The 12,233-nt window shown below is 42.9% G+C and overlaps 1 protein-coding gene across 1 annotated transcript; it reads left to right on the top strand.

The window, feature by feature from the left end:
• Positions 1-6,410: 6,410 nt before the first annotated feature.
• On the top strand, positions 6,411-11,902 carry LOC147848411 (folylpolyglutamate synthase-like). The gene is made up of 4 exons (XM_087338431.1): positions 6,411-6,558; positions 6,640-6,798; positions 6,879-7,057; positions 11,777-11,902. The coding sequence occupies exons 1-4, from the start codon at positions 6,489-6,491 to the stop codon at positions 11,831-11,833; spliced, it is 465 nt and encodes a 154-aa protein (XP_087194557.1). The 5' UTR covers positions 6,411-6,488; the 3' UTR covers positions 11,834-11,902.
• The last annotated feature ends 331 nt before the right edge of the window (positions 11,903-12,233 follow it).

The raw sequence follows: 12,233 nt of genomic DNA, 5'->3' as shown, positions 1-12,233 counted from the left end.
GTCCAAAACCCCGGCGGTTCCGCCTCACGATCCGCGCGTAGTGACGGATCTTCACGACATAATAAAGTGGTGAACCCGACGTGAACGAGGCGGTAGGAAGGATAAAGTCGAGATTAATACTTGGAGATGGCGTCCTCAAGCAACCAAGCGGGGGAGCTCGAAAGGATGATGCTAATCGTCGAGCAAATGATGAGATCTCGGGACAACGACGCGAGCGTGGAGAAGGCTGTTGATCGTGTCGTAGAGCTCGAGGGCCAATTCGATGGAAGGAACGTTACGAAGTTCCTTGATGCATATAAGAGGGAGATGAATCAAAGGGACGTGTCCGAGGCACGTCAAATCGCAAGCTTCAAGAGAGTTGTCGCCAACAACATCCAAAGACGCGTCATCGAGCTTCAAGAAGGAAAGACAACATGGTCCGAGTTCGAGAAAACGATACTAGCGGAGTTCGTGACTGAAGACTCAACGAGGATGACTCAACATGCCCTGATGAAGTGGATAGAGAAGAAGAATAAGAAGATGAGCGTCTCGAGGGTGTACGACGAATTCGACCAGATGTTTAGTCGTCTCCCCAATACGGACCAAGTGTTGCTTGAAGAGGACAAGACTTTGTACTTCTTGAAGGCCGTGGACATAAAGGATAGACGGGAGTTGGGGACTCTTCTCGAAGATGATACCCAAGCAAATGGGCTCGTAGCGGACTGGATCGCGGTGAAGCGGGCATGCAATAGGCTTGACAAGCGTCGCCAATGGGTTGATGACACCGACTTGATGGGACCGACTACCACGGAGAAAGCAAGACCGCCGAAAGTAGCTGAGCCGCCGAGACAAAGTAACATGGAAGAAAAGAAGATTGATGACGACATCATTGAAGAGCTAACGAAGAAGTTCGAGAAGGTCATGCTAGCCAACATGAATCGTCGGGGCCCTAAAGGAAAAGAACCCTTTAGATGCGTGTGGTGCGATAGCATGGACCACATGAGAAGGGATTGTGCGAGCCTTCGAGAGGCGATTCGACAAAATATCGTATACATAGAGGACAACATGATCTGCTCAAGCGAGACTAGAAGACCCCTACGGGTGAATTTCGGAAGAGGAGGAATGAAGAGATCTATGGAGGATGCCAATGCGACTCATGTGGATGCGATGCACTATGCTACGTCGGCCGGAATAAGAGTCGGGAAAGACAAGACTGAAGCTGCTAGAGCGGGAGCAAAGTTTTGGACTTCCGTTCTCGAATATGAGAAGAAGGGAAAAATCACATCGAACGAGGTAGAGCTTGCGGACCGAAGCGTGCAAAGCATAACCGGGTGGTCAGATCCGGTGGACGACAACACCATACTTATAGAGGTGATGTGCGACAACCACGAGGTGTTCGTCGAAGAAAAGAGAAAGAGAATAGAAGAGCAAGGGCCATCAAAAAGACATGAAACAAGGAACGCGAAAAAGAAGGACGATGCGGAGACGAGTCGACCTTTACAAACGGAGGAATGAGAATCAAGCCGAAAAGGGGAGCCGAGCATACGAGTTGAAGAAACGGTTCGGCCCGTGAAGGTTGGTGTCGAAGACCCCGCTCGAAGGACAAGGACCATACCTACCTATAAGCTAAGGTCGGACATAGAGCAGACGACGGACCTAAAGAAGATTCTCGAAGAACGAGTTCTTGATAGCCACGTAACTTTGTCCTTGAGGGAATTGCTTGGCATTACGAAGAAGGAGTTCCATGACACGATCGTGGACCTTGTAAAGAGAAAGAGACAACAATCGGACGAGGAAGAAGAGAAGCCGCAGAAAGAAAAAACGAATGCCATAACGATGGCAAGAGACGAAATCGATGAAGATATGGTGGACAGCCACTACACTCGACCTCATTGGGCACGAGCGACAACGGAGACGCCGATGAAGATCGGGGAGAAGAAAGAGACTGTCGTAGCCTTGATCGACCACGGCTCGGAGATCAACCTCATGTCAACCGACTTCTACAAAAAGGGAAGATGGCCAATCAATACAAACCACGGATGGAAGATTCGCGCGGCAACAAAGTCTACGGAGGACTTGTACGGAGCTTGTCCCAATGTCAAAGTCACGATCGGGGATGTGGAGATGGATCAACACTTCTTCGTACAAGAATCGGCGTCGCATCCTGTCATCCTACGGCAACCTTATATCACATCATCTCGGATGGAGACCAAAGTGTTCGATAATGGAGCAGCATTCGCACGAATAAAGAGTCTTGACAACCAAAGATCGGTCCAATTCCTAACAGTGCGAGCCAATCATGAAAGGAATCGAGATAGTCTCGGAGGCGAATCCTCGGATTTTTAGAGCGGACTATTGAAGCATGGGGCACAAATAGTCCGAGCAATCACAAGACCCCACAAGAAAGAAGAGCGCGTGGATTGCAAGGAGAAGCAACATGTGTCACACCTAGTGGCGCATGTAAACTAGTACTACCCGACAAGAAGCACAAGCGCCGGATACAAGAATTCGAGAAGATGCTGAAAGAAGAGAACATAATAGAAGAAGGAGAGTTCGTGACTCATATTATGGAAGAAGCCTCATTTAACGACACCATCGGCGAAATCGAGGACGTCGTGGACTTGAGCTATCTTCACAACCAACGTGTGATTTCGGTTAACTCCGTCAACATGTACGCTATCATCGATGAATACCGTCGTGGCATCTCAATGAATGAAGCTGACATCAACACGAAATATAAAACAGTGGATAAGAAGATCAAGCTAGTTGCGGTTCCGCTACCGGAAGATAGCTGGCAAAAGATGAATGAAGTCGCTAACGATCCAAGCTTAAGAGATCCGAAGAAGATAGGTCATGACTTCACCAAAGAGACGAAGGGGAAGCTACGAGTTGGAAAGGAGGATTTCCTTCTCCCTGAAGAGGAGCGAATGTTTCGCGATATGCTTGAGAGACATGGGAAGGCTTTCGCATTCTTCCCACGAGAAATCGGATGCGCCGACCCAAAGGTTATAGAGCCAATGGTGATCTTCATGGTGCCTCATGTGCCTTGGAATTTGAAACCGATACCGGTTCCGAGAGCACACCTTCCGAAGCTGATCGAGCTCTTAAAGGAGAAGGTGAGTATGGGAATTCTAGAACCGTCGAATGCTCCTTATTCCAATAGGTGGTTCACGGTGCTGAAGAAGAATGGATCATTGCGATTCATCCAAGATCTTCAACCCGTCAACAAGGTGACAATTCGAAATGCCGGAATCGGTCCGAGCGTGGACGAATTTGCCGAAGCGTTTGCGGGCCGGTCCATCTACTCCATTGGCGATCTCTACTCCGGATATGACCAATTCCAGTTGGTGATCGACAGTCGGGACATTACAACCATGAGGACTCCGATCGGGCTTGTGCGGATGTGTACCTTACCCCAAGGCGCAACGAACTCGGTGGCTCATATGGTGAATGCCATGAATAAAGTCTTGAAGGATTGCATTCCGGACATCACGATGCCATTCTTGGATGATATTCCGATAAAAGGATGTTCGGATGAGGAGAAAGATGAATCAAAAGATAAGGAAGGTTGTAGAAAGTTCGTTGCGGATCATATGAAAGATTGTGAGAAGGTGCTTCAAAGGCTCGAAGATGCGAATTTGACATTTTCGGGAGAAAAATCCGCATTCGGGCAACCGGAGATCTTGGTGGTAGGTCACTTGTGTGGAGCATACGGCCGGAAGCCCTCGCCATCCAAAGTGAACGCAATCCAAGACATGAAAGAAGAATGCGAAAACCAAACGGAGGTTCGAAGGTTCCTTGGAGCGTTCGCGTTTTATCATATATGGATTCCTCACTACGCTTATGTCGCCGAACCGTTATATGGACTACTAAAGAAAAGAATAAAGTTCGAATGGCGAGACAAGCACACAGAGGCGATGCGAAGATTAAAGAAACTGCTTCTTGAAGCTCCGACACTAAGGAAGGCCGACTATGCCGAAGGGAAACCAATTTACGTGACCGTAGATACGAGCCCAACCGGAATCGGGTGGGTCATCAATGAAGAAGGTGAAGATAATGCGCGATATGCCGTCCGGTTTGGAGCAAAGGTTCTCAGCGAACGGCAACAAAGATATGCCCAAGTCAAGCGGGAACTTTGGGGTATTGTGTCGGCAGTGAAGACGGACAAAGATTACCTGATCGAGTTAGAAGTGATAATAGAGACAGATTGTCTCCCAATTCTCGGAATGGTCTCGGGATGTGCGACCCCAGATCTTGCTATGCTAAGGTGGATCGCCTACATCAAGTCTTTAAACCCAGAGATCTGTCACATCGCAGGGAAGAAGAACGCCATGGCTGACATGCTGTCGAGGGCAAGATTTTCAAATGGAAGTAACATGGTTTCGGAAGATGAAGATGTCGCCCTCGACTTCTTCAAGATGGCTCAATTGTCGGCGGAAGACCAGGACACGCAAACCCTCCACGCCTTCAACGAGAACGAGTACGAAGGAGAGTGGTTACTCATCGGTAGATTCCTAAGAACATTGACGACCGATGCTTCGTTGACAAAGGAGGAGGCCCTACGAATCCGGAAGAAAGCTTATCGATACTTCTTGAAGGGAGGATTCCTTTGGCGACATCCAAAAACAAGGACAGGAATACCACGTCGAGTGGTGGTAAAGAAAGAAGAGCAAGAGACGCTGATGACCGAATTCCACGAGAGTGCTTGGGCAGGTCATAGAGGAACATGGGCGACGTTCGAAAAATTGAAGGAGAAGTACTGGTGGCCAAGCATGTACAAAGATGTACTCCATTTCGTTTCCACATGTGAAACTTGCCAAATATATTCAAATATACGTCATCGTGATGAGTTAAAGCCGACATACCCACTCACCATTCACTTCAAATGGATGGTGGATCTGGTCTCGATGCCAATGGGAGTGGGACAAATGAAGTACTTAACGCTCGCAAGGGAAGACTTGACAAATCAAGTGGAAGGACGAGCCTTGACAAATAAGACGACTTCAGCCGTTTGTAAATTTTTACTTGAAGATGTTTGCCGATATGGATGTGTAGGGAAGATAGTGGCTGACCGAGGGGAGTTGGACGCGCACGAAGCGACGGAGCTCTTTGAAAGACTAGGCGTGAAGCTCTCTCCCTCACGACTGCCTACAATCCGGAAGCAAATGGGAAGATCGAGCGAGGGCATGGACCTATCGTTAAAGCCATCGTACGGGCATGCAACGGTCGAGTCGGGAATTGGCCACGACTATTACCCTATGCCTTGTGGGCCGATAGAACGACACATAGCTCGGTGACAGGGTATATGCCGACAGAGCTTATGTATGGACAAAAGCCGATTATGCCCATCGAAAGGACGATCGCCTCATGGGTAGCGATACCGTGGGAGAACGAGATGAGCCGAGAAGAGTTATTAGCGGCGCGGATAAGGCAACTTGAAAGAAGACCTGAAGATTTAGAAAAAGCGCGAAAGATGATGAAGGCAGCCCGAGTAAAGAACAAAGTTCGGTTCGACAACACGCATCGACTTCGTCCCAAGAAGATTGAAGAAGGGGATTGGGTTTTGGTTTACGACAACACCCTTGACAATCAACATAGTACAACAAGGAAGTTCGCAAGAAGATGGTTCGGGCCATATGTTATTGAGCCCCCACCATTATCATCAATATAAATTATATTTGTCTTTATCTTCTTTATATTTTTCTACTTCTCAAGTGTACAATCTTTCTTCTTCTCAAGTAAACCAATTTCATCTAATCTTACATTGATCGTCATCTAGCGTCGATAATTCCGCGAACGTCCTCCCCAGTCCAAGACCCTGGTGGTCGCTCGAGTAGCTTTAAAATTTACGAAATATTTAGCTTGTTTTTCACGTATTCTATGTATTTAAATTATTCTGCACGTATTCTACATATTTTACTTATTTAATGTATTTTACCTGTAGATACGTATTCTAAGCACCTAAAAAGGGGTAGAATACTTTTAGAATACTTAGCATAAGTATTCTATGCATATTGTATGCTAAATATTCTACAACAATTGGTATAACTTATGGCTGATCTCCTCACAACTTACTGAAGGCTATAATCTGTTCAGTAGGAACACTCTAGTTTGATGGGAAGAGGCTCTCTTGGTGTGATATAGGTCTCCCATGCGGTGAAATTATAAGGAAGGAAGAAAGAAAAAATAACATATTTTAAAGGACGGAATGGTGTAAGAGATCCAAACAGTATCATATCTGAAAAATGTTTGTCTCATCCATGAGTTAAAACCTCCTAGGGAACCAAATAGATGAAAATCAATGATAAATTATTTCTCAGGAATATGCACAATTCCAAGACAAATTCAAGAGATCTGCATACCAATCTTGATTTTAACCTGGTCCATTTCTCCTTTGGCCAAGTGTGTTGATTGCCTGTAAATTTAGATGTTGCTTTAATTTTACTTTTTGGTTTCAAATCTCTACTGGATGGATTAATTTTGCTATTTCTTTTATTCAGGTTCTCCTAATGAATTGTATGCCACAACGGGATCCTAAGTTGTTGCTTTCTCCTCTTCTTAAGGTTTGTACTAATGCTGGTAAGTCAATTTCCATGTTTCAATGGAATCTCAATTTACAGCTGGTTTGGTCAATGTTGACACTAAATCTTTTATCATTAGGAATGCCATTTCATCATGCACTATTTGCACCTGGCCTTTCATCGTATAGTAATGTGACTATTGACCTGAACTCTCCCAAAAGCAACGATAAAGAGGACTTGTCATGGCAGCTTGCAATACAAAAAGTGTGGGAAAATCTTATCCAAACACAAAGAGAAGGTAGATTTGGAGTACGAAATACAGATGTATTGTATATGCATACATTTGTTTAAGAAGTGTCACCTTTGCTACATCAACAGGAAATTCTGCTATACCTCAGCAGACATTACGTCCTAAAGACATCCTTTCTGGGCATGAGGCATTGAAGAAAACAAATGATCTCTTTGGTGGACTCTCAAGTAGTGTGTTGCCTTCATTGCCAATTGTCCTCGACCTTCTCCGTCAATATGCTCGAGAACATCCGGGACTTCAGCTACAGGTTTTCTCTAATTTCCTCTAATGTAGTTGGCTTAGTGTTCAATTTATTATCTGAGAAATTGTTTTACCTAGAATTTGACTTATTTTTCATGAAATTTGGGTGGAAGATATGATTTTGAAATGCCATCAATGGTATACATTAGAAATTTTAGGATACCAACCAATGGATCAGTCTAGACGATCTAGGAGCATAGATGAACAGGTGTCTGAAGTGGACACCCTTCATTATGAGATTAATAGCTGAAATCCTCAAAGTAGAGGAGTATATCATCAATGGCTGAAGTGTTGGCAGAATATGTATGGAAATTGGCGATGGATGCTGAAATCCAGATCATAGAGAAAACAAAACTAGGAACTTGGCGAATTGGTCTCTATGTTGGGAGGAGATTAGAGCACGATGGGTTTGGAAGACAGAAGTACAAGGCTGATGGTTCCCTAGAGAAGTGAAAATCATAATATTAGCTCAAGGCTACACACAGATGAAGATAGTGGATCATATAAAAACGTTTGCTCTAGTAGCTCATCTTCAAAAAGTTCCATTAGGAGTTTCTGTGGGTACAAATGGCCCTGTGTACCATGTTCCTCAAACTGACGCAGAAATCTATGCAAGGAGGATAATGGACCATGGGCAGTAATCATTCTTTATGTCTGTAAACATTATCATAGGAGACTGTCATGGGTTTCTTGAGTTGACTGATGGAATATACAACAGATATTGGATGGCTGAATTTCTGTCTACGAGTAGAGACATATCAGAAACAAGGGAAGATTTTAATATCTTAGCAAAGGTAAACGTTCAAATGGTGAGGAAACTATAGCTGGCGAACGATGGAATCATCTGATACAGAGGATCCATATACTAATGCTAGTCGGTCTGTGAGAAAAGCTGTTAATAGCAGCAGCGGAACAAAATAGACACAGCCAAACTGTGAGAAGGCTGCTAGACAGCAGTAGAAAAAATGGTTGCAAAGAGTAGAGACAGCCACAGAGTAGAGCTTGTTTGTAAGTAGCAGCAAAAGTAAAAGTCTTTATAAAAGAGGCTGGTATAGCCTATTTATACAAAATTGGGAAAAGTGGGTGAAATGGTTGTTTGGTAGTTAAGTGACCCTTGTACTACCAAACAGGTACAATAAACTAGAAATAAGAGGGAATATCTTGGAAAAAGTGGAAGAGAGAAAAGGCATTTAAAGCGTTGCAGATTCTAGAGAGAGAAGGCATTTAACGAGTTGCATATTCTAGAGAGAAGAATTTAGGAAGAGAGAGAATGTAGAACAGAGATAATAAAGATGAAAGAGAGTGCAGGTCTGGAGCTGCCACCAACACCTCCTCTTAGTTCCAGAACGGCGGTCCAACATTGAGTTGACCAAGGAGTTGATCAATGGCTTGCCTGGGAAGTGACTTGGTAAATAAATCAGCCACATTTTCTTGAGTAGGAAAAGATGCCAAGTTGATGACTTGTGATTTCACTACTTCACGAACAAAATGGTAGTGCACTTCAATATGTTTTGTTCTACCATGAAATGCTGATCTATGTGCCATGGCATGGGCATTTTGGCTGTTAGTGAAAACTGCAATAGGAGAGTCTTGCAAAACACCAATGTGACAAAATAATTGCATTAACCATAGCAACTCACAACAAGTATCCAAGTAGGCTGGATATTCAGCTTCCGTTGATGAAGTAGAAACTGAGTTTTGCTTCTTTGATTTCCAAGAAATCAAGCATGAACCTAACATAAAACAATAGCTAGATGTAGACTTTCTAGAATCAATATCACCTGCCCAATTAGCGTCCGAGTAGCCAACAAGCTCAATGCCGCCTCTAAAAGAGAGACCATAGTCGAGGGTGTTGGCCAAATACCTAAGAACTCGAATAGCTGCTTGCCAATATCTTTGTCTTGGAGCACTTGAGCATTAGCTGAGAATACTCACACTATAGGACAAATTAGGCTTGGTGTAAGTTAAGTGAAGAAGAGACCCAATTAACCTTTTATATTTCGTGATATCTTCAAATATGGGAGAATTGTCTTCACGAGATAGCTTTGAGTTTGGATCCATTGGATAGGAGAGTGGCCTGCAATTTGACATGCTATAGGTCTCAAGGAGCTGCCTGAGATACCTATGTTGGCTGAGGAATGTCATTGATAGACCTCCATACCTATGAAATAATGGAGAAGTCCTAGATCAGTCATTTCGAAGGTTGTTTTGAGGTTAGCGTGGACCTCCTCGATTTTAGGAGCAAGGGACCCTGTCATTAGAAGGTCATCAACATATAATATGATCAAGCATAGCAAAATATCTTGGGAAAAAACCTAGAGATTTCTGTCAGCATAACAATTTTGAAACCCAGAGAGAGAAAGAAGGTATCAAAATTTTCATGCCAAGCTTTGGGAGCTTGCTTTAAGCCATACAAGGCTTTGTGTAACCTGTGTAGACCATGTTTTTCTGCTTTGAAATCTCGAAACCTGGAGGCTGTTCAACATAAACCTCCTCTTTCTAGTCACCATTAAGGAAGGCTGACTTGACATCCATTTGAAAGATGGGCCATTTGTTGTCGGCAGCAAGTACAAGTGCACATCGAATAGAGGTATACCTTGCTGTTGGAGCAAAAGTTTCCTCGCAGTCCACTCCTTCGACTTGTGAGGAGCCTTTTGCAACTAAACATGCCTTGTGCTTATCCAAAGTACCATCAGCATGGTATGTGGTCTTGAAAATCCATTTCAGTCCAATGACTTATCGATGTTGAGGCCATGGGACCAGCTCCCCTATATGATTCTGCTCAATGGAATCAAGTTCAACTTCCATTGCTACTTTCCACTTTGGAAGAACAAGGGCCTCTTTTTCTGTTGTGGGTTCTTGTGATTGCACAACAGTGCACAATAATTCGAAGTTGCATGAGTGAAGAGGCCATTGTGGCCTATGTGTTCTTTTCATGTTGGTTGGAGAACCAAATGTATACTCATGAAGTTTAGCATCGGAGAGATGAGAATCGCGAATGGTGGCTTGAAGCCACTTGGGAAGTGGTGGAAGCTGGTGTGTAGAGGGAGGGGAAGCGAGTGGAGTTGAGGGAGAGGTTTGAATTGTTGGCGAAGTTAGAAGTTGAGTAGGAGAATGCTGTTGTCATTGTTTGTTCCCAGAGAATGGTCAACCGTTGATGGAGTTCAACCATTGTTGCTTAGGAAGCAGAAACTAAATCCCATTCTTGTGAGAACTGTAGCTCTTACATCCAATTCTTGAGCCATTGGATGTAGACTTCATGGGCATTAGGTTAAACTTCAATGTGATAACTATACCTGATAGGAGAGAGCCCAAGTTAATCCTCGATTTTTCGTGATGAATCTTCGTACTGTTACGGTACTCAAATGGTGAGATGCTTGTGGACAGTCTAGTCAGCTCTGATGTAATTATGCCCATGATGGTAGAGACTAGGATTAATGTTGAGATGCTGTCTATGGGATGTCTAATCTTTCATATGATGAAATCACCCACAACAGGGTAATCCTTGTTTGTGTTGATGTCTATATATAGGCATTCTACTCAACTTTAAAGTAACAAAATTGTCCACATCAGGTTAATCCTTGTTCTTTGTGAACATTGCTGTGAACCTTGATGCGATAACTCTACATGACAGGGGAGAACCAAGGCTAATCTTAACGGTGAGAGATGATATATAGTCATTCTAGTAAACAAGTTGTCCAAGGTAGGTAGAGAACCAAGGTTAATTCTTTAATGTCTATGTTTAGTGTATGTTGTTGAGCCTAATTGTGTTTTTCTGTGCTTGGAGCTTCTTCAGCTCCTTGTAGCTCTGGATGAGCTCTGAGATGGCTTAATCCCACATCTTTTGATTGGGCATGAACTGTTTTATGTTGATGATGAGTGTGAAAAATAATTCAGTCCCTGGTGGTTCTGAGCTGAGTAGGTGATAGAATGCAAAGGACTACCAGAAATTCACAAAGCCAAGATAGATTCTCTCCTTATGGGCTTATCCTTAATAATAAATGTCTCAGGAATTTAGATACTTCTGTGCTTACCTACTGGTGAAGATGCTCAGTATACATTCAAGGCCTTCCCTTCCAGATATTCTACATGAATCTCAGTTAGATTTCATACATAGAAAGATGATAGAGCTCTTTGTGGAATTCATTCTTTGAATTCAAATGGGAGGAAGCAATCTTACCAAGCTTTTGTGTCTTGATGTTAAATCTGGGAAAGAAGATGAGAATGATTTTATGAATAAACTCATGCCCACAGTTTTGATCATATTTTAGAGGGTGATGTATCATGCCACGTATCCTTTTAATTGCATATGCATTAATTGCTGTATAGTACTCATATGCATTATTTGCCGTATATCTTTTCCTGATGTTGTCTGAAACTTTGAGCATATTAATGAGAATTAAATACAATGGAGCAAGGTTTTTTAAATATTGAAATTTGATCCATCAAGTCATTTGTAAAATCTTCTGGTCCTTTACATGTTATAAATATAAAGACACAATGGGAAGTGTAAAAAGTCAAATTACTCTGACAAGAAAAAAGTTACAACATGATCAGTGTTAGTTGACTTAAAATCTCATGATGGTTTAGATTCAAATCTATATCCTATGTTCTAGTAAAGCTTAATTATTCTCATTTGTACTTTGTATAAAACTTGTGTTCATAGTGGGGGCCAATACAATCCATTACCAGTAAATTGATTAACCAACTCTTGCTTTCCCTGCAGGTATTGGTAACAGGTTCACTTCACCTTGTTGGTGATATGCTTAGAATCTTGAAGTAGGGATGGCATGCTTCATAAAATTATTTGAAGTTTTGAGAATTTGATATTATTTCAGTCATCTCCCTCTCAAGGAGCCTAACCACAAAAATAGTTTTCCATTCTTTGATGAGCATTGATATCTTCATCCTCGGATCAGATAATGACCAAGTTGTTCGAGATATTGCTGAGTCTTTACACTATTTGGGGAGCATGTTTGGATTGAAGAAAGCCTTTGAGACATCTACATGTTCATGGGTTAAATAAATTAGCAATAGGTAATCCCACATTTTAGCATGCTTTTTGATTGCATTAACCTCTTTATTGTTTGTAGTACACCATTGTTTGTAACCTTTAACATGATTGCTAAATCTATGATAAAAACCTCTTGGTAATCCTTCATCATAATGGTCTCACTATTGGA

This window comes from Azolla caroliniana, unplaced genomic scaffold, assembly GCF_043228905.1.
Source record: "Azolla caroliniana isolate FFs.n. ecotype wild unplaced genomic scaffold, voAzoCaro1.0.p SCAF_359, whole genome shotgun sequence".
In the NCBI taxonomy this organism is placed as follows: Eukaryota; Viridiplantae; Streptophyta; class Polypodiopsida; order Salviniales; family Salviniaceae; genus Azolla; species Azolla caroliniana.
Note: the sequence above shows the minus strand (reverse complement) of the source record. Positions and strands in the feature narration are given on the sequence as shown.